The sequence below is a fragment of the Stenella coeruleoalba genome (genome assembly GCF_951394435.1).
Source record: "Stenella coeruleoalba genome assembly, chromosome: 16".
In the NCBI taxonomy this organism is placed as follows: Eukaryota; Metazoa; Chordata; class Mammalia; order Artiodactyla; family Delphinidae; genus Stenella; species Stenella coeruleoalba.
The window spans coordinates 6022324-6047441 of NC_137162.1; the positions used below are offsets into that span (position 1 = coordinate 6022324).

General features: G+C 44.0%; 1 protein-coding gene across 1 annotated transcript in view; it reads left to right on the plus strand.

Moving 5' to 3' along the window:
- The first annotated feature begins 5244 nt into the window (after positions 1-5244).
- Positions 5245-25118, plus strand: part of ADAM12 (ADAM metallopeptidase domain 12) — a 392674-nt gene continuing 372800 nt past the window's right edge. The window contains exon 1 of the mRNA XM_079899866.1: positions 5245-5735. Coding sequence (XP_079755992.1) covers positions 5648-5735 — 88 coding nt within the window. The 5' untranslated portion in view covers positions 5245-5647. The remainder of the gene's footprint in view (positions 5736-25118) is intronic.

Below are 25118 nucleotides of genomic sequence, written 5' to 3' on the forward strand. Positions count from 1 at the left end.
AAAAAAAACATGATTAAAGAGAGTAAGAATAGGACCCAAGAGGCAAGTTAAAGAAATTGGGGTTGATGTGCCTAAAACAGTAAAGACAAAATGGGAACAGCATTCAAATACGTGAAGAGGGGCCGCTGGCCAGTCACTCCCCAATTTCAAGGGCACAGAATGAGAGGCAAATGGCCTAATTTGTCACAGGAGAGATCAGGTAAAGAAGGGTTTCATAAATGTCTGCGTGCCTTGGAGTGGGCTCCCGTGGAGTTATTGTACAATAAGGCTGGCCTCCCCAGGGAGAAAACCTGCTGGAGATGGGGAGGTGTGGAGGCCCTGGCTTGTCTCCAAAGCACTATCCCCCACCCCAAATCCCAGCTCTCCCGGCTTCCGGGAGCCCAGGCATCTTTTCAGATGACAAGTGAGTGGCCACAGCCCGGACAGTGGGAGCATCTTTGCTTTTCTCTGGTGGGTCTCTTCCTCCATGACCTTTCATCACATTTTCTCGTTGATGTGTTCACAATACAGTCAACAGCAAATGCCTGCAAGTCCTTTGGCACCTGGTAAAAAATGTCTTACAACTTCCGGCAGTGGCGGTTTAGATCAGATCACTGCGTGACTGGCCAACCGTGTAGTGAAAATACTCAAGAGAACCTTGTGAAACTCCGTATAGTGCTGGAGAGCTCGCTCTGGTTGTCATCACCGTTGGCATGCTTAGGTGTACTATCCATCACTGTGAGTTCAGTCACTCATTCAACCGTCATCCCTAGAAGGAAGAGAGTCAAGATGTAGGATGAAGCTTATGTGCCTGTCTCCCCTTTCTGCCCCCAAAACACCATACAGAAGACACACGTATCTACAGATAGGATGACAGGGCAATCTGTTAGTAAACCAGGACCCTTGTAAAAGTGAATGGGGGGCACCACTGACAATTATGCTAGGATAGAACTGGGACCTATGGCCACCCTATCTATAACTCTTATTCAAAGCTCAAAGACAAGAAGGGAGGTTCCCTTGGTATTGAAATTATCAGCAATCCTTGGAAGCTAGAAAAAACATAGTAATGGAATGCTTGTTTTATTAAATATGCATTAGTCCTCTATTGCTGAATAACAAACTATCCCCCAGATTAGTGGCTCAAAACAACAAAAAGTCATTATCTCATGCAGTTTCTGTGGGTCAGGAATTCAGGAGCAGTTCAGTTGGATGGGTTTGCCTCCGGGGCTCTCTGGGGGTTGCAGTCAGTTGCTGCCCTGGGCTACAATCATCTGAAAATTCCACCAGGGCTGGAAGATCCACTTTCAAGATGGTGAGCTGATGTGGCCGATGGCTGGAGACCTCAGTTCCTCATTTCATTTCTTCCCCATTGGGCTGCCTGAGTGTCCTCACCACACAGCAGCTGGTTTCCTCCCACCACCAGTGAGTGATTTGGGTCACTCATGCCTTTCAGGACTTGTCTGCAAACTCACACACGGTCACTTTGGCCCTATTTTATTTATTAGAATGAGTGTCTAAGCCCAGCCTGCATGAAAAGGGAAGGAGCTGAACCTTTATTTCTTGAATGAAGGAGGGTCTACAAATATTTGATCATTCTTGTTGTGAGTTATGTTTGTTTTCGAGATTCCTTGTTTGCCTTTCTCCGAGCACTGTCCTTTCATTCTGCCTGTCCTAGTGATGGTGGGAGTGGATGGACCAGTGCCGCCAAGGGGCTATCTGAGCAGCTGGCAACTTGGCCATGTGGCTCTCTGTTCCTCTTGGGTGCTGTCAATCACTTGCGGTACTTAAAATGGGCTCTCTTGGTGGGTAATGTGTTCCGTACCACAGTAGGCATGTAAGGGGCAGTTGGATGGTCAGTTGACAGGGTGACACAGGTAAGTATAGATGGGGGAAGGGAGCCAGCCTGAGTGACCTTCCATGTCCCTTCTAGCTTGAGCATCCGTGAGTCCCTGATCCCCCCCAAGAGCATTCTTCCTTTGGAGTTCAGATGGGCTACTTAAGCACCGGTTCTGTGCAATAATGGAAGCGTCAGAGCCAAGAGGGGTTAATCTGTCCAGAGGAGGCTCTTTGGGGGCAAGTTTCTAGAGGTGAAGGCATAATAGGCTCTTGAAGTGAGAAGATCTAAGAAAACAAAAGTGGGCTTCATGTTATTATAGGCTGAGACAATCATGAGTTTCAATCTCCCCAAGAGATGGAATTAAAGCGATTTCCAAGAATCTTAATCATGGGGCGATTGTGTTTGTTTACTTTTGCAGCAAGCCTTGGGAACCGTGCTTGGAGAGATAAAAGCTGTTTTGTGAGCCTGTGTCTGCAGCTCCATCACTAGGTAGAGCGGCAAGGAGGCTGACCCTTCCCTTACAGCAGAAATCAGGAGGGGCTGCCTGTAACGTCCTGCCTTAGGAACATTTGCCTCCATTTTTTCACCTGCTTGGACTCAAAGCAGATTGAGTTAATGTGAGTTTGGGTGAGAAATAAGTGCCCTGTTCATTGTGAATGACCAGGCTGCGGGGCAAAAATAGCTCACAGGAAACAGTATCGCAAAGGGCAATTTTTCTGGAAAGGAAAAGACAACAAGCCATCTATCTGAAATTTTAATGAGCAGACCCTGGCCTCTGACCTCATGCCATTACCCAACAATCCAGTATTGAATGCCATGTCAGCTTCCATTTCCTGCGGGGGCGGAGGCAGAGTTCCCTGCCAGAGGCCGGCCATCTGCCGGACATGGGATCCGCCCTCTGCCTAGCTGGCTGTTACTGAGGGTCATGAAGTCATTATGGATAGAGTGTCAGCCCAGGCTCCTTGCTTCACAGAGATGGTGGATTAGAAGGTTGAGAAACTAGGGCTAATGGATAGGATTTTCTTCCCTATCCTTCTTTTTTCCCTCTGCATTGACTGTTTTGTTTCATTCAGTCAAAAACAAACCAAGGACAGTCTTGGGGGCACATTTAGCCCTTTGGAGAGAGCTTTGCAGCTTCCAGGTTTTTAAAAAAAAAAAATTGGACTTCTATCGTCAAGAGCTGAATATTAAAGGAGAAAAAGAAATGGACCGTTAGGAGAGACAGTGTATAAAGCCCCCGGTCCAGTGCACAGTGCGTATTACTTCCACTAATGAGTAAACAATTTAACCCGTCAGAAAGATTCAAGAGGCCAGCAGCTGGGCTCATCCTAAAGTGAGTCTCCCTCATTGATCTCAAAGGAAACAATTTAAAATGCTCTTGTGCGGTGTCTGAAAGTTCTGTGGAACCGGAGCATCAGAATAGCATCAGGATCACCTGGGTACTCGCTGAAACTGTCCTTCCCAGACCTCTGTAAGAGGGATCGCCAGTGTAAATGCCAGAGGATTTGAAGTCTGAACAACCATCAGGAATCCCGTGGCTTGGGGAGGCGTCATAGCTCATTTAATGCTCACTACCACCTGGGAGGTTTGTATGTTACTTTCACTTAACAGATGCTAAACCTGAAGCTTGGAAATCAGAACTAAAGACACAGGCTGCATCTGCAAATAGATCTGGTGTGGGCTCTGACCTACTTCTTAGTGCTGTGACCACAGGAAAACTACTTAACCTCTAGACGCTGCAATTTCCTCATCTGGATCTTCAGGATTTTAAAATGAAACAGTGCACGGGAAGCACTCGATCACAGTACTCCGATTATATGAATATGTAATAAATAACGTAGTGGTTAACAAACAACCTAATGATTAGGAAAGAGGCCAAGTGAGCAGCTCACACCATTCAATAGTTGTGATTGATCAGTTTGTCCTACCAGACAGAAGAGTCTTTGAAGGCAAGAGGTAGTTCTCATCCGTCTGGTTTCCCAAGTCCCTAACAGAGCGTTGCTAATTGCTGATTGAGCAAATGAATGAACAAAAAAAGGAGAGGCAGAGGGGTGAGTAGTAGGGCTGGATTTAAACTGGGGCTTGGACCCAGGCCTGGCTTCCAGATGGAGTGCTGAGATGTCCTGGCATTGAGAAGGGGGTCCTGGGGCCAGTGCCTCTGGCTTTTGGGTTTTTTTATTTTAAAAAAAGGCCTGCACGTTGTTCAGAGGGGCTGAGCTGGTCCTTGGGAACACTGCAGAAACCTGGGGGGTGGGAGGAAGAGAGGAGAAAAGCCACTTTGCAGTAAAAAGAGATGGTGAGGAAGAGAGTTCCCTCAGATGCTGTCTAAACACCTCTTGGAATGGGGCTTCCCTCAAAAATCGGTGAGAGGTCACAGGACAGATTTCTGCAGGTGGTTCTCCCTCCATGCTGCACATGAGAATCACCTGGGGCTTTGGAAACTATTCCGGCTCCGCCCATGGCAGGAGATTCTGATTAACCTGAGTGGCGGTGTTAATATTTCCCTAGCCCTTAGGGTTCTGATAGGTGGCCACGGCTGGAGATTATGGTGGTTCCACAAGGTGGGGGCCACCCATCCTCGACCCCTCCTGTAGTCTGTGTAGCCCTCTCCTTGCTGCTTCCCGCGGTCTCGGAGAGGGCAAGTCCCGTTGTTAAAATTGCTATTATGTCTCTTTGAGGCCTTCCTAGGCAGAAGAGGAGGAGACCGCCAAGAACTAGGACTGGGAGGTAAGGCCCTCCATTCACTTCACTGGTATTTCCCAAACACCGGGTGGCCCCCGGCCCCGCGGCCCGTAGAGGCTCATTTCAAGGACGTGGGAGGGCACCTGGGACTCTGTATTCTTAACAGACAAACGCAGACGTTTCTCACGATCAGGAGAGTCTGGGGAAATCGCGCTTTTATTTGTGGGTCCTGCCATGGAGGAGAAACTTGAGCCAGTCTATCAACATAAAACCTAAAGCAGTGCATCTAAAGCAGAATGCCCAGACGTCGCGTGCCTGCAGGTCCAAGTTCATTCTCTCGCACGAGATATCCGTTTGGGGGCTTAGGAGACGGGGCCCGGGGACGCCCTCCTGGGCGGCGGACAGCCTTGCCGACCTGCTACCCGCGTTCCGGGAGCGAGCAGCCGAGTCATCATTTCCAGCCTCAGACTGGAAAGCTGGACGGTGCAGCCGCGTGTGCTCTTGGCAGCCGGGCGCCTGGGGCCCCGCGGCCACATCATCCCGGGGCGGGGATGTGTGCGCTCCGGACGCCCGCGCCGCCACCGAGCCACGTCTGTGCCGCCGCCGGGGCGCGCGGCCCGGGAGGCGCCCTGCCCCGAGCCGCCCCGGGGGTGGGCCAGAGCCGGCTCTGGGCGGGACCCTGGCGGGGGCCCCTGACCGGTCTCTAGGACCCGCGGGACGCCGCGGGCGGGCGGGCGGGGGTGCGGGGGAGACCATAATTTGTTCCGTGGTGATGAGAACGGTGACTGTTGGCTGTGGATCCATTTCACAGGCCTGCCTCCTCTCCCTAACGATCTTCCTCGTCCCCGGGCCAACTCGGACAGTTTGCTCGTTTATTGCAACGGTCAAGGCTGGCTCGTGCCAGAACAGCGTGCGCGCGCGCACACACACACGCACACACACACGCGCCGGGGAAAACTTTTTTAAAAAAATGAAAGCCTAGACTAGCTCTTCAGCGGCCGGGCGCTGCGCGAGGGGTTCGGAGTTGACTCCCCGCAGCAGGAAGTCCCTCGGGCCGCGACGCCCGGCCCCCTCTCGGCGCCCGCGGGGGATGGTGCAGCGCCTGCCGCCCGGCCCCGAGAGCTGCTGCTGCACGGAAGGCCGGCGACGATGGCAGCGCGCCCGCTGCCCGCGCCCCCCGCCCGCGCCCTCCTGCTCGCCCTGGCCGGGGCTCTGCTGGCGCCGCGCGCGGCCCGAGGTAAGTCGCCGAGCCCAGGCGGCTCCCCGCCGGTCCCCCGCTGTCCCCTCCCGCCCGCTGGGGACTCGCCCTCCGGGGGCACCACGCGCCGCACTGGGGGGGACGCCGAGTGGCGGGATTGTCCCGCGACCCGGCGCGCGGGGACGCAGCTGCGGAGCCCCCGGGCTCGGGCTCCCGGCTCGGAGGGGACCCCCGCCCCGCCCGGCCCCTACCCCAGGTGCCAATTCCCGGGGGAAGGAGGGAGCACTTGGCTCCGGGCCTGGAAGCCGCCAGCGCGTAGCCCGGGTGGCCCAGCCACGGGGCCGCTGCCGCGTGTCCTCCCATCTCGGGGATCATTTGCCAAGATATCTGTCTTGACAGTTACACGTGTCGCCCGGGATGATGCGCGTTGGGTCATCTTACCCTGTCCCTTAGTGAATCCCCCCATCTCTGACTGGTCAGCCCTCCATGAGGTTTCCTGTGCACCCCTGCTCCCCCTCGGATACACTTGGGGGGACGCACAGTAACCGCGCAGGTGAGCCATCCCGGTGCCCGCAGGTGTGCCTGCGGCGTTCCACGGCGCTCTCCATTTTAAAAATGGACTCTCTTGCCTGCTTCTTTAATTTTCTTTCCCTCTCTTTCTAATTCCGGATACCTGCGTAGTTGTCAGTGGCGGCTAGATTTGAGCAGAATCTTTGTTTCCCGCCGCTCCGTCAGGTTCTCAGCTAAATAATCGCTTAAATCAACCTTGTGTAAAGCGACAACTCATTTCCACGTTAAGCCGAAGTGTGGCTATTATAGCTGTTCTATAGATCAAGGTTTTCCCGAGTTGTATCCCCTTAAATGGGTACCTGTGGATTTTTTCTTTTTGCACAATGAGAACTTAAACAGCAGGTGCCTTTTTAAAAATTCGGAAGTTTCTGCCGGTCGCCGTCACCGCCACCGCCGTCTTTCTGCCGCTAGAGGCGCTGTCGACCTACCAATGAAAGACTTGCCTTGGCCTCCAGCTCTAAATTTCTGTGATTCTGTGTAACAGGCATTATTTTTCAACAGCTGGCCTCAATCGCGAACCGTTACCACCTTATGGTACGTTTAATTTTGTAATTGCCACTGCTGCCCTCCACACCACCCCACCTCCATACCCCACCGCATCTACTGTAATGTGGTTAAAACCCAGATCTCGATAAAATCCACACGGCAATGAAGACCAATTTGGGAATTAATGATTAAGTAAAAAGATTGCTCAAAGGAAGGAAGAAGCAATGAGAATGCCAAGAAAGAATACTGCTGACTGTTTAGTTAGAAAACTCTGACCTGCAAGTGAAAATAATAGTTGTCAAAAATGTTTTGAAAGACTTTTGTACAAATGGGTCCTTTCGAGTATTTATTGAGAAAGAACTTTTAAAAACCTGAAACAATCTCAAAGTGTGCCCGAGGTGGCCTTGGCCTTGACACATGCTGTGTACACATAAACGGAAGTTCACTGAGCATGAACAATACTTTTTTTTTTTAGAGGAAAATGTTTACTAAATCAAGCTAATAATGGGAAATTATTTCATGGAGGAAGGACTTCTTATTTTATGACTGCAGCTTTGGTAGAGGTAGTTTTTCCTTAGGATGGATATGACTCAAAATAGAAAGCCGGTTAAGCCTAATCACTTAGAATGGGTTACATGCTGTGATATCCCAGGATATCTGCTTGTTTATCCTTGGATTCTCGGTATCGAGTTTTAAATCAATCAGTGCACCAAATCACAGCATATAATGAAACATTTCTTTGTGTTGGCAAGAAAAAGGGAGGAATTACTACTTGTTTAAGACAGAGCATATTTTGGGGTTTGTCTCTCTGCATGTTACCCTTCATTGGCATCTCAGCTCTAACAGGTCCAAAACAGAACCCTAGATCCCAAACTCTCTACTCCTGAATCCATTTTCCACTCCGTGCCCCCATCTTTCCAACTGGGTAATAACATCCTCTGCCTTTTCCAGATGCCTCATGCAAATACTTAGAAAGTCATCCTGAGTCTCTCCTTTTCCTCCACAAGCCACCACCCTCCAAAATGTATTCTCATCTACCCACTTCCCCCTGTTTCAAGTGCGCCTTCCCCAGCCTCGGCCGCTTTTTTTCCCGCTTCTTTTGATCTCTTCTGCAGAGCCTCTTATCCCTAGTGTAGCAGCCTCCTAACTCATCTGCTGGCTTCCCCTCTTGTCCCTGCTCAATGTACTCTTCCCAGCACCACAGCCAAAGTCATCAGTCTCAGTCATGAGTTGGATCATGCTGGTTTCCTGTTTAAAACTCTCCAGTGGCTTCCTAGGGCTCTTAAGAAAATCCAAACCTCAGTATAACGTATTTCCTGTTTTCCTCTGTTATCTCCTTTCTCACCACCTCTCCCATGCTCACGACTCCATCCACACTGGCTTCTCTTCTTTCTGACTTTCCAGTATAAAACTGCCGTATAAAAAACCAATATTTAATGTTTGTACCATGAAGCAAATATTGCTTATGGTTGAGCCACACAGTGTTCTGTAATTCCATTTCACACCTCTTTCAACTTTTTGTTTTTCCTAGAGCTAATCATTGCTTTGTTTTTGTTTTTGCTTTTTTTTTTTTTTTTTTTTTTTTACCGTTTTGCTTTGTTTCTTGTGTACCAATCTCTACCTCCAAACCCTCTGGGAGAATTGGTAAACTTCCAATATGATCAAACACATCAGGTAATCTATTCACTATTTATTTTTCTTGGTATTATCTCTCTTGGAGCCCTGTTCTTCCTGCTCCAGTGTGAACTGGTTACTTTTTAGGCTTGCATGTCAAGTGTTGTCTCAGGACTACTCTCTTGCCAAGATGCTGGAAACTCCTCTTACATCCTTCCTGTGTTGGATCGCCTGTTTTCTGAGCACCATAACTTTCTTTATTTAGTTTATGCCTTATTTTTGTGGAGCACATCTTCTAGTAACTTCCTAAAAGGGCATGTGGGAGATAACTTTTTTTGATAACTTGTTAGGAATGATTAAATACTTTCCATTGCAAGTAACAGAAAACCTGACCACAGTAAGTCCCGTACATACGAACAAGTTCCGTTTCGGGAGTGCGTTCGTAAGTCCAATTTGTTCATAAGTCCAACAAAGTTAGCCTAGGTACCCAACTAACACGATCGGCTATATAGTACCATACTGTAATAGGTTTATAATACTTTTCACACAAATAATACTTTAAAAAATAAATACAAAATATGAAGAAAACATTTTTAATCTTACAGTACAGTCCCTTGAAAAGTACAGTAGTACAGTACAACAGCTGGCATCCTGGGGCTGGCATCGAGTGAACAGGCAAGGAGAGTTACTGACTGGAGGAGGGAGAGGAGGTGGGAGATGGTAGAGCTGAAGGATTGTCAGCAATAGGAGACGAAGGGCGAGCTGCAGTTTCACTCACGCCTGACGTTAGTGGAACCCACGTTCGTGTCTTTGAAAGTTTGCAGCTTGAAGGTTCAGGTGTAGGGGACTTTTTTAATCTTTACATTCCAAGCGTTTGTGAAGTAAGCGGTGTCGTAGCTGGTGTAGTGGGTCAGTGATACTACTAGGGACCCGAGCTTTCACTTTTGCTTGTGTCTCTGCCCTACTTACATGTTGGCTTTTGCTTTTATGCTTAATGCCTCATGGTCTCATGGAAGCTGCTGTGCATTTTGGCATTATATCTGCATTCTAGGCCGTAATAAGGCAAAAGAGGCAAAAAGCAGAGTCAGCAAATCTATCTTATTGGGAAAATAAAAGTATTTCCAGAAACCTTTGTAGCAGATTTTCTCTTGGCTAGACTGTGACACAGGGCCACTGCTTGCTGCATGGGAAGATAGAAAAGTAAATAATTTTAGTTGTATCCTTTGGTGTTTCAATCGAAACAGAGTTTTATGAGTAAGAAAGAAGTTTAGAATGTGTGTCTTGCATGCAAATATATATATGCAAATCAGCAATTTTATACATATAAATATATACACACACACACACACACATATGTATTTCACCCCGGATATATATATTAAAGGTGGTAATATATATCACCTTTGATTGTTAGTTTATTTAGGAATAAAATTTCAAGATGGAAATCATATTTCCTCAGTATTTTTTTTTTTTTTCGGTACGCGGGCCTCTCACTGTTGTGGCCTCTCCCGTTGCGGAGCACAGGCTCCGGACGCACAGGCTCAGCGGCCATGGCTCACGGGTCCCAGCTGCTCCGCGGCATGTGGGATCCTCCCGGATCGGGGCACGAACCCGCGTCCCCTGCACTGGCAGGCGGACTCCCAACCACTGCGCCACCAGGGAAGCCCCATATTTCCTCAGTATTTTACAAGGCGTTCCTTCATTGTCTCTATGCCCATTGCCACTTGGGAAGTTGATAGCATGGTGATTGTTAATCCTTTATATGTAGTCTGTTTTCTTTCTCAAGCTTTTCTCATCTTCTCTTAATCCCCAGTACTTTTGCATTTCATGATAATGTGCTTTAGCTAAGCTCTTATCAGTAGTCGTGCTGGGATTTTCTGTTTGAACTTTCATGCTGTGAAGTTCTAGTGTACTTTCTTTTATTATTTCTTCAGTGATTTCTTCCTCACCGTTTTTGTCATGCTTTTTCTGAAACTGCTCTTAGCTGAATGTCCCAACTTCCTGAAAACATCCTCTAATTGTCTTCTTTGTTCAACTTTCTGGGAGAGTTTGTTTAATTTCACTTTCCAACCCTGCTACTCAAGTTGTTTATTTCTGCTACTACATATTTAATTTCCAAGAAATGTTTCTTGTTCCATGAATATTCCTTTTTTTAAAATAAGGTTCTGTTCATATATATATATATATATATATATATATATATATATATATATATATATATAAGGTTTTGGTGAACTCTTGGCATGCATTAACTTTTACTTTTTAAACATTGTTTGGCTGACTTTATTCTCACTATCAGCTCTCAGATCCTCCCCCACTCCCGTTTGTTATAGTCTCTGGCTTTCTTCAAATGTCTGTATTTTGGCTGTCTGTTTATATTTAACGAGACACTAAAATGCTGATTGAAACTTCTGTGTGCTTCAAAGACGGGCTTAGTAACTGGTCATCCTTCTCTGGGTTGGGGGACCTCCATACATCACTGACTGTCTTTTTCGTAGGCTGGTCAGTTTCCCCAAAGAAGAATTTTGCAGCCTCCTACTGAGGACCTAAGCCACTTCTTCACTCTCAGCTATGCCGGGCATCCTCGTGTACAGAATTTCTCTGCTTTAGTGTCTGCAGAAAATACATCTCCTGTCTGATGAAGTGGGAGGGGCAGTCACCTAGCTGTGCTGGCTTTGCAAGGGACCTACAGCTCTAACTTTTCCTTGGACGGTCTTCCAGCCCAGCCTGTACTGACCATCAGAGGTGCCCAGTGCCTCCCATCTCCAAGTCTTTCCAAGGTTCTCCTCATCCGTCTCACCTTCTAGATGGCTTCTCTCTTCTCCAGGCAACAGGTTTCCAGTTCTCTCTCCTCTGCTGAGTAGGTAACCACTTGTCTTACCTCTTCTAAAGCCTTGTTGCTTTCTCTTACCTGTTGCTATTTTCTCTCCAGTTCTTTGTTTTTTTAAAATTATTTTTATGTTATTATTTATATTGTAGGCTTTCAGGAGGGAGTGCAGATAAACACCTGTGAGTCTGCCATAAACATTTAAAAGTCAGCCCAGGCTTTTGTACGGCACTCTGTACACAGACGTGTTTTTTTTTCCCTCTCTCTCACGTGTCATTTGGCTTCTTCTATTCCTTCCTTGTGGAAACAAAAATTACATCCATTTTTAAATGTTTCAAAACTTTCTTTTAAAAATCTATAAATACTCAAAGTCAACATATACCTAATTGGATAGATGTTGCAGCTGTGGAAGCTGTAAGGATTTTTTTTTTTTCCCCTGAGGAATGCAACGACATCATCTAAAGAAGCTAAGCATATTTCTTTCTGGTGTAGATGATGCTGTAATGAATTCATTACAGTTGCAAAAAAAATTTTTTTTTTTTTTGTATCAGAGTATGTTCCAGAGGCCTCTTAAAGCTAAACTGTTCCCGCACTATCTATGATTTATAAAGACAGGTGTGAGAAACATCTTCAGATGTTCCTTCTGTACCAAATGGCTAGGCCTATAGTCCTTTGGCTGCGTGCCCACTGAAAGCTGTATGAAACAGCTCTGCAATGTGTGCAGTCCTTTAATTATCAGCTCTCTGGGTTTGAGAAAGTGAAGTTGATATAATCTGTACGGAATGTTTTGGGAAATAGTTTCTGTGCACTTGTAGTAGCTGTTTCTTTATGTGTGTTTCTGTAGTATTTTATGAAACCTAAAGTTTTCATACCAGCACACGGTTCCTTAAACAGGCAGTTGTTGAGTGCTTTGGTGCCAGGAGCTATTGCAAGATCTTTGCATGCACTGTCTCATTTAGTCCTTGGGGAAGAATCTTGCCGTTGGTCCTGTTATTGCCCTCACTCTAACAGAGGAGGAAACCATGGCTTCGGATGGTTGAGTGTCTGCTAAGTGGCCGATGCAGGGCCATCTCTAGGCGCTCTCATGACGGGGACCAGGTCTTAGCCTAGGCGTAGTAAACATTTTGTCATCTATATACTTTATCTTTGAAATAACTATAATGTTTATAGCAATGAGATTGTAACGTAGTTCGCTTTGAAACGGAATGATAACGCGGTTCAAATGAACTTTACTTGCCAGTTGAAATGTGTGCCTTGAATAGCATGCTTCCTGACAGGCTGCCATTTCAGTCCTTATATTTACCCCAGCTCGTTCTTCATCCTGGTGTCTTGTGCTTTATTTAATGTTCAGTATACCTTGCCTCCAATCGATCGATGAGATGGAGAAGCCAAATAATTCAGCATCATATTGATATTTTTTATCCTTTAAGCTTTTATGTCATCCCCAGGTGACACTAAGAGCTCAGTTTCTAGGCAACTGCTTAAAGAATTGGGCAACCTCATTGGATTAACTCTGGACCTTCTGTCTGTCCTGGAAACATTGGCCTCCCTGATCCCTTTAGATGATCCATTCTTAGAACTGTTGTTGGTATACCCTGGCATCTTCTCTTGGCAGGGTGTGGTAAATACTGGCCTGCGGTTTGACCAAAAGATTCCTTGTTTTGTGTTTTGCTCTATTTGTGATTAAAGCCAGGATGGGATGGAGCATTTCTCATGAGATCTATGTTCACATGAATCTGAATGTCATCAGAGAACCTGGTTTCACTTTCTTAAATCCTGGGGGTTTGGTGGTGTTCTCGGGAACCTGCATCAGAACTTAAGAGTCTAGGTTATACCTTAAAATGCAGCTGCACTTTGGTTGATGGAATACATGTATTCCTGAAATGAGGCAAGCTAAGCAAAATTTCTAAACTGAAATAATGTATTCAGCCAATTTCAGTATAATTTGAGATATGATCATGGAAAAGAATTTTGGCCCCATTATCCATTCCTTCACAAAATGTGAAATATTGTAAAAAAGACACAGAATAAGTTATATATCCACATTGTTACCAACCAAGTTTTACTATAGACGCTTCAGAATTTTTAAAATTTAAAGATGTTAAATGTTAAAGCTTATTTGCAATCACTCCTGATTCTCTCCAGCCATCTAGTTCTTCACCTTCTTTCTGAAAAGACAACCACTATTCTGAAATTGGTTGGTAGAATATATATATGTGTTTATACATATATCTCTAATCAATATTTGATATTATTTATGTATTAAATATTATATAAGTGGTACCCTACCGTATACAACAGACTTCTTCAACTTGCTTTATTTATTTTTTTGTATTTTTGGCTGCATTGGGTCTTCATTGGTGCACGCGGGCTTTCTCTAGTTCCAGCGAGCGGGGGCTACTCTTGGTTGCGATGTGCAGGCTTCTCATTGTGGTGGCTTCTCTTGTTGCGGAGCACGGGCTCTAGGCATGCGGGCTTCAGTAGTTGTGGCACACGGGCTTAGTTGCTCCACGGCATGTGGGATCTTTCTGGACCAGGGCTCGAACCTGTGTCCCCTGCATTGGCAGGCAAATTCTTAATCACTGCGCCACCAGGGAAGTCCTGCAACTCACTTTTCTAAAAATCAGTGTGTTTGTAAAGACTTATTCTTACTGATACATGTGCTTGCTTCATTCCTTTTAATTGAATGGTTAAACCATAAATTGTACACTCCTGTGTGGATAAATATCTGTTTTCCCCTACTTTTTGATATTGCACTGGCGCAAGGATACTTGTACCTATCTCCTCATATACAGGGCGTGAGCTCTAAGGAAGCTATTACAGATGAATGGCTGAATCGGAGGGTAAGCCGGTTTTCTACTTTGATATACATTGCTACTTTGCTTTCTAGATTGGTTGCACCCATTTTCATGCCTACTTGTTAGAGAGTTCTGGTTATCCATATTTTTGCCAATACTTGGCACTTTCAGACTTTTAAATGTTGCCAAACTGGATGTGAAATATTTCATTGTTTTTATTGGTATTTTCCTGATTCCTAAAGACTTTCAGACTTTTCTTAAGAAATGTGTTTATATTGTTCTTTATGTTTCTTCTTTGGATCACTTATTATTTGCCCATTTCTTCTTTCTAAGTGTGGTTTAAGACATCCTCCTCTCTTTCCTGAGCTCCAAAAGAGATTTTTATAATTTCTTCTAGATTTTAACTTTTTGCTGTTCACTTTTAGTCTAACTGGAACTTATTTTCATTTGTTGTATGAGGACATGGTCTGTTTTGCCTCATACAGATAAGATAAACAACCATCCCAGTAACATTTATTGAATCCTTTCCTCCTCTGATAAACACCGAGTCTAGACAGATATGCTTCTGGGTTCCTTGTTCTGCTGGACTATTTTTTTATCCTATTTTCAGTACCATACTATTTTCAGTATTCTGTACTATAACGAGTCTTACATATTTAGATCGGTTGGTATGTGGTGGTATAGGGGGCAGACAGTGGGGTCAGCTTGGCGTGGTTTGCATATCAGCTCTGTCACCTACTGATATGTGACCCTGGGAAGGTGAGTGACCAGCCTGTGTTGTCAGGACTTTCGCAGTTTCAATACTGAAAATCCTACATCTCAGGACCCCTCAGAGCTGGGAAAACCATGATGGTTGGTCACCCTAAACCGCAGTCAAATTATGAAAACTCTTTGTTCCCCAGTTACTCTCTTTATGAAATGGTGATAATAATAGTATCTGGGGGCTTCCCTGGTGGCGCAGTGGTTGGGAGTCTGCCTGCTGATGCAGGGGACGCGGGTTCGTGCCCCAGTCTGGGAGGATCCCACCTGCCGCAGAGCGGCTGGGCCCGTGAGCCATGGCCGCTGAGCCTGTGCTCCGCAGCGGGAGAGGCCACAGCAGTGAGAGGCCCGCATACCGCAAAAAAAAAGAAAATAATAATAATAATAATAAAAATAATAATAATAGTATCTTCCCCCATGGGGGGATGTGAGGAAGATTAAATGAGATGATACATGGAAAGTGCTTTGAACAGGGCCTGGCCCATGCTAAGTGCTCAAAAAGGTTAATTTCCTCTTCCTGTCTCCCTTCCTCTCCTTTATAGAATTGTCTTGAGTGTTCTTGAAATGCTAGTATCTCATATGAACTTTAGAATTTCCTTGCTAAGTTCTCCAAAATACTCAGTGGGAACTTACAGATTAATTTGGGGAGACTTGACATTCCCATGATACCAAAGTTTTTCCTGCCATAAGTGTGGTCGTTTCTTTATATGTTTTCTTTAATTTTATTCAGTAAGTTAAAAAATTTTCTGAAGTTCTTGCACATCTTTGTAAGATATGTTTCAAGGTACTCTAAGTACTTACTAGATTCACTGTTATTCTGAATGGCATCACTATTTTTTTTAATTAAGAAATTTTACTACAGCAAATTTTAAACATATGCAAAAGTTGACAGACTGGTATAATGAACAATCATGTGTCTGTTACTCAGCTTCAACAAGTACCAGCTCATGGCTATTCTTGTTTTATCTGTGGAATTATGTCTTTTTAAAAAGTTCCAGTTAATATTTTCTTTTTCAGTATAAATAAATGTTCCTGATTTTTGTACTTTGATTTTGAATTCGGCAACCATGCTTGATTTTTTAAATAAATGTATTTATTTATTTTGGGGTGTGTTGGGTCTTCGTTTCTGTGAGAGAGCTTTCCCTAGTTGCCGCGAGCGGGGGCCGCTCTTCATCGTGGTGCGTGGGCCTCTTCACTATTGCAGCCTCTCTCGTTGCGGAGCACAGGCTCCAGACGTACAGGCTCAATAGTTGTGGCTCACGGGCCCAGTTGCTCCGCAGCATGTGGGATCTTCTCAGACCAGGGCTCAAACTCCTGTCCCCTGCATTGGCAGGCAGATTCTCAACCACTGCGCCACCAGGGAAGCCCCATGTTTGATTTTTATTAGTTCTAATTGTTTGTAGACTAACTTCATAGAAATTCTAATTATCATCTAAAATGATGGTAATTTTTGTTTCTTCCTTTACAGTTCTTTTACATTCTACCTCTTTTATTTCTTTTCTTTCATTGGCTAGCACCTCCACCTCCACAATGATAAACAAAAGTGGTGATTGCAAATGTCTTTGGGTTTTTTTCCCCCAACTTTAATGAGAATAGCTTTTCACCATTGATTAAGATGCTTACTGCAAAATTTTGCTATGTATGTCATCTAATCTTTTTTTAATATAAACTAAGAACATTTCTCTATACTGCTAGTTTGCTAAACTGTTTTCTTTTTAACATATAAACATGGTGGTTTAATTTTTTAAAAAAACTTTTCCTCAGCATCTGTTGGTATGATTAGTTGTTCATTTGTTGGGTTTTTTTCCCCTCCTCTATTCCATTAGTAGTGTAGTGAATTATATTAATAGATTTTATGTTGTTAAACCATCCTTGAATTCTTAGAATAAATCTTCCATGATTTGGGTGCATTTTTAAAATACAGTGTTGGATCCCATTTACTAAAATTTTATTTAGGATTTTAGCCCCTGTAGGACAATGTTGATAACCATCATTAGTCTTTAATTTTCCTTTCTCCAAATATCTTTTAGTTTTCATTTCAAAGCTTTACTACTAGCCTCAGAAAGTGAGTTAGGGAGTCTTAGTTACATCCTTTTCTATTCCTAGGACAGCTTAGGTATAAGAGGTTATTTTTTCCTTAACAGTCGTTGAAACGTGACTTAATATCATCAAAGCATGGTGTTTTTTCATCAGAAATCTGATAGTTGATTTAATGTCCTCAAGGGTTATAGTGCTATTCATATTATCTCTTTCTGAAATAATTTTGCTGCATTTTTTTTGTTGATCTTTTATTTTTGTTTTCAATTTCATTAATTTCTGTCCCTTTCTTCTACTTTCTTGGGGTTTATACTGTTATTCTATTTCTCACTTCTTCTGAAAGCTCTTTCATTTAAGCTGAACTTTTCCCTCCAATTACTGCTTTCGTTGTTTTGCTGTTAGGTTTGTGTTATCATCATGGCCAAAATAATCTATACCTCGCATTATGACTTTTTGAGTGCGAAGTTATTTAGACATATGTTTTGATTGGTATGTATGTGAGAGAGTGTGTGTGTTTTGCTTTCTAAATGGTTGGGTAAGATGAGTTATCTTTGTTGTTGATATCTGATTTTATTACACTGGTGTCAAAGGAAGTGATCTGTGTCCTATTGACTCTCATGCATTTGAAATTTTCCTTATGAGCTAATACATGGTAAATTTTTATAAAAATTACATGTGTGTTTAAAATTAATGTATATGCTCTAAGTATTGGGTATAGGGTTCTAGATATGTCAATTAGATTAAGCTTGTTAACTGATGTCATATCATATATTATGACTAACATTTCTCGTTCAGTATTTCTGTGTCTAAGAGAGGTTTTAAGAATCTAATATAATCATGGATTTTCCATTTCTCCTTGTAATTCTATCAGTTTTTGCATCATACATTTTGAGGCTAGTTTGTCGGGTCTATTCAACTGTGTACAGCTCCAGATGTGTCCAAGACAAATATTACTGTATCAGTTTTCTTTGGGTTAATATTTTTCTGGTATGTCTTTTCCTATCTCTTTACTTTCAAATTTTCCATGTCATTATCTTTCACATATGTCTATTATAAACAAAATATGCCTAGATTTAAAAACTTTATAATTGCTGTCTCTTAACTCACTAGGTCCATCCCTTCATGTGTATTTGTGACCTTTGATGTTTTTGAACTCATCTTCCATTTTGTTCTCTATTTACTATAAGTTTACTGAATTTTGCTATTTTTAGGCACCTTTTTTTTTCTGTCTCCTTTTATATTGCTGAAGGATTATTTACACCTACTTCTCTCCAGCTCTGTTAATTTAGAGGTTACATATCCGGTTTCCACAATTTAGTAGTACCGTTAAAGTTCAAACGTTGCGCTTCAAGTAACAAAGTGTAAAGGTAGCCAGTGACTCTGGCCACCTCGCAAATACCACCACTGGCCAAGAATGCTTCGTGTCTTTCATCGTCTCTCCCATTTATTATTATTGCTGTCTAGCATTTTAGTCTACCACTTTGAAGCACATCTCTCATCAAAAAAATAAAGTGGGGTGGTGGTAGACTTTGCTTTTGTTTTTAGTAGTGCAGGCTTATTTTGGTTTATCCAATGTAACCACTGCCTTTTTTTTCCATCATGGCTTCTTGCAAACCTCTTCTGTCTCTTGGATTCAGTCTGCTTTTTATCAAAATCATGCTGCCTTGAAGGTCTGTGAATAGCAAATGCTCTGTATTTGTTTGACTGGAAAATGCTTGTTTTATCTTTTTCTTAAATGTTAGCTTAGCTATATACAGAATTCTAGGTTGACAGTTACTGTCCTTTAGCAGGTATTACTTATGGTATGCTGGCCTCTACTGTCACTGTTGAGACGTCTTTAGTTTAATGATTGTTCTTTTGCACTAGACCTGCCTTTTTATCTGGTTCCTTTTAAGGTTGTCTTTTGTTTGTTTGTGGTTCTATAGTTTTATTATCATGTTTTTTGATATGGACTCATTTTTAATTTATGTATACCTTACCTTGCCATGCTTCTTATATCCCATCAAATATAGAAAGTTCTTAGTCATTATCTCTTCAATGACTGTCTTGCCCTTATTTTCTCTCTATCTCCTTTGGAACTTTTTTATATGTAATTGGATCTTATCATTCAGTCATGCTGTTTCTCTTTGTCTCTTTATCACTCTGCTTTACATTCTGGGTGATGTCTCCCAGTCTAGATTCCATTTTGTAATTCTCTCTTGAGCTGTGTCTAGGTTGCTGTTTTAAACTGTCTATGGACTTACTTTGCAATTTCCAGTGCCTTTAATTTTTCATTTATAGAAGCTTAATTTTGTTCTTTTTTAAACCTGATAGATCATTAAAAATATTGTCCTTTTACTATCTCCCATTATGGCTTCTGTGTTTTCTTCTACATCTTTAAAACTTTGGGATGCATATGTTGTTACCCCTCTTAGATTATTCTGTTGTCTTTAGTTCTTAGGGTGCTGAATCTGTATTGTCATAAACTATCTCTTCTAATGCCTTGCAATTTTGAATTGTGAACTCATTTTCAGCTTTTTCCTTTCCACCACTAGCCCCTCCATGAGCGTCCTATGCACCTGGGATTGTGAAAGTTCCAGCAGAGCAGAGTTTTACTTATGATAGGTGTTTCAAGGGTTTTACTCATCTGAGGCCAGTTTTTATGTTACTTCCTCATCTTGGGAATCTTACACCACATAGTTATTGTAATTTTGGTCTCCACACCCATGTGGAGGCTTGAAGTTTTGATTTCTGTCAGGAGACTGCCTAACTCTCACCAGCAGTCTGGGTAAACACAGCCACTTTGCAGTTTCCCTGGGGCATTTGGTAGAGTTTTTCTAGCCCCTTGAACTTGGAAGGGCAGTCCTGCAGAATACTGGCTTTCTGCAAGGATCTCAGCTCCAGTTTCCCATCTCGTGTGTTCCAGATCATACCTCCTGTCATTAAAATTACAGCTCCTAGACTGAAGGCCTGTATCTACTGCGTCTCCTAGATTTCCACGGTGTTGGCAGCGTTTGAATGCTCTGGCTCTGAATTCCTTTTTATTTATGTGTCCTGGTAATTTCCTTTCCTTTCTTTCTAGTTTAGTTATGTATGTACTATAAAAATGTCACATTTTATTTAGCACTTTTTATGTGTTTGCAGTGGGAAGGTTTTCTATCTGCATCAGGTCAGTTCACCACCACGCTTTCGGAACTGGAAGTCCCCAACATTGATTCTTTGATTCTCTAAGTCAGTATATTTGCCTGCTGTCATCCTGGATTTGTACCAGGGGCTAAGGATATGATGGTGAGAAAAACAGATGCAGACCTTCACCCCCTGGCATGTGGAGTGAGTGGATCCTAAGGATGTACAGAAGATGAGCTGAACCCACCCAGTACCCTGATTCTTGGCTTCCAATACTGCTCCAAAAGCTTGGTCAGAAGAGCGAGTCAGCTGCTCTCCGGCTGGTATGTTAGTCTTTGCCTTGGCAGCTGCAGGGGTGAGATGTGCTGATGATGGGGCCAAGCTGGGCTTTGGGGGCGAAGCCATCAGCTGTTCCCTTCTCCCTCTGGCGGAGGCAAAATGAGAACAGCTGGGAAACAAGGCCGGCACACCCTCCCAGAAGCCATTCCTCTGCCAGCGCAGGTGTCAACAGAATTCCATTCATATGAGCCTTCCAGGAGCGTATATCAAATTTGTTCCATGCTTTAAAATTCTGATACAGAGAGTGGATTGTATAATGGGGTGAGCTGATGATTGAAACCCTCATCTGTATACCTCTGTACCTTTTGGAATGAGTAATATGATCCCATAGAGATTGATGACTCTGCTGATTTATCTAGAAAAATCAGAGGCCTGATTTGTCACGTAAATTTGGACGTGTCAGATTTTGTCTACTCAGTTCATTAAGTTTTGTTTCCAATTTCTTGGTAGGGAAAGTCTTATTCAGCTGTAACAGATGGTCCTCCTGAAACTTCCTCTCAAAGCTGACACACGTTTCAGTCTCTTTTCCTTGTCTCTGCTCACCCTTCAAGTACTTTTTAACCCTCAACACAACTGAGGGCCACGCTGTTGGTTACAGAGGCCCAGTAAGAAAGTAATTCCAACAAGGATGGCAGAAGGGAGTGGCTAGGATGTAGTTTGAAAAGCCAAGTCAGGACAGCCGTCGAAAGCACAAAAGATCCCTAAGAGAAGCTTCTGCTTCTCTTATGGGCATAAATGGCATCAAATAATGAGATTTCTTTGACTTACTTCCCCTGATGTCACTTCCGTGTGGATTTCACGTGTTCTCCTGCTGTGGCAATGAAATTGAAAGCTCTCTGGGATCTTGGCCAGAATTCTGGAGTGAGAAGGCCTGGCTCTGAGTTCTGACTTGGCCTCTTTGTAGCTGTGTGACCTTGAGGAACCTACGCAATCTTTCTGAACGTCAGTTTCCTTATTCGTCAAAGAAGAGTAAGGAGACAGCCTATCTCACTGGGTTGCAGAGACCATTGAAGGGAAATGTTGGAAAAAGCATTCTGTAATTTATTTATTTTTTAAAATTTTAATTGGAGTATAATTGCTCTCCAATGCTATGTTAGTTCCTACTGTACAGCAAAGTGAATCAGCTATACATGTATATATATCCCCTTGTTTCTGGATTCCCTTCCCATTTAGGTCACCACATAGCATTGAGTTCCCCGTGCTATACAGTAGGTTCTCATTAGTTGTCTATTTTCTACATAGTAGCAATTGTGTATATAAAGCATTTTGTAATTTAAAGTCTGCCCTTAGATTGTGGGGCACGTGTTCCCCCTGGTCCTTCAGTGATGTGGATTTGCTCTCCTGTCTTGGGAGGCATGCATTTCTCAACATCAGCCACCTTCCCCTCCTGCTCTTGGCAGATGGGTGTACAAGTTAACCCCAAAGGTCAACAGATGGGAGAGCCGGACGTTTTTGCTCCTTTTCTTCCCACCTTAAATCTCATGTTTCACTCTTTGCTTTTATTGACCTTGGGTTAGGGCATCTCTTTGTTAACAAGGACCATTTGAGATTGCCTTAATAGTGTCACCTCTTGCAAATATCATTTAGTCACGGCAGACAACATGTGTGTTAGTTTCCTACTTCTCTACTGTATGGGGCACATTATGGGTGGGACATAGGGTTGGAGAAGGAGACCCAGGCCAGGGTCATTTTCCCAGCTCCCTGCCCACCCCCACCCCCCCGCCAGCTTGGCTTCTCGAGAAAGGGGTTTGGGAGGAGAACTAAGAGTAGAATTGCAAGGCAAATAAAATTGAACATGCTCATCGGGGTGCTGGGTAGGTGTTAATAAGAATTGCTGTAGGGATAGAAGGGAATCTTTCACCTTTTATGGGGGAAGCATAGATGTACGCTCTTAACTTCTGTGTGGATTACCACTTAGAGTATGTGATTACACCAGTGCAGCCAGTGAGAGGCTCTGCATCCTTGTAGTTCCAGTGAATGCAAATTTAGAACATTCCAGAATCCAACAGAAATGTTCCACCAAGGCTGAATGGTGTTATTTTCCCAATTTATAGAAAAAAATAAGTCAATGGAAAGATATTTCCCCCCACTGCCAAGATTGTTTATCTCCATAATCTTTCTTAAACGGTTGGTTCCAGCTACCATCTCCCCTGAGTTACAAAGAAGCAAATGCATTTTCAAAAATGTCCACTCAGTCTTAGTTCAACATATTATCAGACAACACCCAAGGGCTCCTGGTTACAGTTTTACCTTTGTGCCTGAATAACTGTCATAGTTCCTTATGGTAATTGCTCATACTTTGAGGACAGAATTAAGGGATTCCATACAGGCGTTTTTGCTTTTGTGGTTTCTGTATACTGGCACTGTGCTGTCAGCTTGACTTTGTTCTCAGTCCATCCTTACCACTCACCTGGGAGGTAGATATATGGAAAAGATATCTTTTCCAGATAGGAAAGCTGAGCTCAGGAAGTTAAAATTGCACGAAGACACACAGCTAGCAGGTAGCACAACTGGAGTTTTGTACCTGAATTACTGTACAAATAGGAACTACAGAAATGGAAGGCACTGGGCTAAGCGTTTTCCATCAGTTCTCTCTTTAAAATCTCACAGCCCTGGGAGGTGGGCGCCACGTTTATACCCATTTTACGGAAGCAGGCACTGAGGCAAGGAGAACGTGACTTGCTTTAGCTCCCGCTTCTGATGAGAGGCTGAGTCGGGACCAAACGAGACAGCTGAGTTCAGAGTCCACATGATAAACCACTGGGCTACCATGGGAAGAACCAGAATTTCCAAGCGTCTATCCAGATTCGGAACACTTTGCAGCTGACCCATCTTGTGTTGATATGGGGGCATCAGGGTTTGAGGAGAGAACAGCTCATCTTTCTAGGGAGGCACTGAGTAGAACAATACTTGAGACTTCTACTGTGTAGACCCTGGGGACTTTTCCTGGGGGTGGGTCCTGACCTTCAGGGAGTCACAGGAAAGATAGGACTAGTGACCCATTTTCTGTTTTCTTTTTCTTTTTTTGGCCTCGCTGTGTGGCGTGTGGGATCTTAGTTCCCCAACCAGGCATCAAACCCGTGCCCCCTGCAGTGGAAGCGTGGAGTCTTAACCACTGGACCGCCAGGGAAGTTCCTAGTGACCCATTTTCAAAGTCCAATATCTTTGACCCTTTGTTTCTTCATTAAAGGAACGTGTGGACTTAGCTAAAATGTTGTCTCTGCAGGGGAAACTTACTGTTTGATGATTACACACACGGTCCTCTGTTCTCGCTCACAAATAAACCACAGGACTCACCCTGATCGCTTTTCTCTGGGATGGCTCTAGAGAATATTAGAATTCTAAATGCACGTGCATGAGTGTGTCGTTATGAATTGCTGTGTAACAAATTACACAACTTCGTGGTTTCAAATAACACACGTTCATGACTTCACAGTTTTGTGGGGCAGGAATGTGGGCACAGCTCAGCGGGACCTTTGCTTCAGCTTCTCTCCCAGGCTGCCATCCAGGGTGAGCCATGTTCGGGCTCTTGTTTGAAGGCTGCATGGGGAAAGCATCTGCTCCCAAGCTCATATGGCTGTTGGCAGAATGCAGTTCCTGGAGAGCTGTTGACCGGGGTCTCGGCTCCTAGCTGACCACTGGGTGGAGGCCTGTGTCGTGTCCCTGGCAGTCACCCCTCCAACAATGCAGCTTCATCAAAGCCAGCAAGCTGAGAAGGCAGTAGAGAGCATCTGCCAGAAAGAAAAGAGTCACAAGTCTTTGTAAGCTAATCATGGAAGTTATTGCCATATTCCACTGGGCAGAAGCCATGCACCCGGGCAGCCTGTCTCTCGGGGAGGAGATACACCAGGAGTGAGTACCAGGAAGCAGGGTCTTTGGGAACCATCTCAACAGTCTGTCCACCACCATGAATTACTTGGTAATGAGTGTTGTTCATATCAGTGTGGCCTTGACAGCTGGAAGCTTCTGTTTGCAGAGCTATCAGCTCACTGTGTACAGGTGCCAGAACTGGTCGCAGCGTCCTCTTAATAAGGTGGTTGTGTGTTTCTGCCTTTTTATTCCTTAACTGTTCAACTGTTGTGTGTCCTTTTGAGCGGCAGTGAATTCTTTGCTTCTGCCTGACAGCATGTGGCCTCACCCCTACTCAGCTAGACATCACTGCTTCAGGGCACCCCGTTCTTGGTCCTCGCTGCCCCACTCCAGGGGAGGGGAGGTCCTCTTGTTAAGCACGCTCAAGGTGCTGTTTCTCTATCAGAGGATCCGTTCGTCTTCCTGGTTAGAATTTAAGCCCTGTGGTGACAGAGACCACATCCATCTTCCTCTCTGCTGTCCCCAGCGCTTAGCACATCCCAGCTGTTGAATAAATATTGGCACAATGAGTGAAGAGCCCCACTTCACGTGCTGCTTTTTCTTTTAAGCAAATGTGGTTCACTGAAGCCAGACTCTTTACTGAAACCTTTTGTCTCTGTACAAACTTTCGTGTAAATGAATGAGCACATTTGGAAAATCTGTTTTAAAAAGACCAGGTGTCCCAATATTTGGTAGAGAAAAGGCAGCTAGTATCTATGCGTGATCCAATAGAAACAGCTCCAGGGAATACTATGAAACTCTTCTTTGAACGTTATTTTTATTGGCTAGAAAATAGGAGCTGATCATTTAATAAAAGTTGAAGAGTGCTCTATCAGTTTTAGCTTATTCCTGACATCTCATGGAGAAGCACACAGATGGAAGGGTGGATAGGAACGACTCTGTGTACTGATTTGGCTTTGAGTTTTCCCTAGCAATATCTACTGACCTGGTGAAGATAAACCGAACTGCAAATTCACTTTTTTCCTTTTTAGTCCCTCTCCCCACATTTTAAACTTTTCAAATGGTTTTGACCCAAAT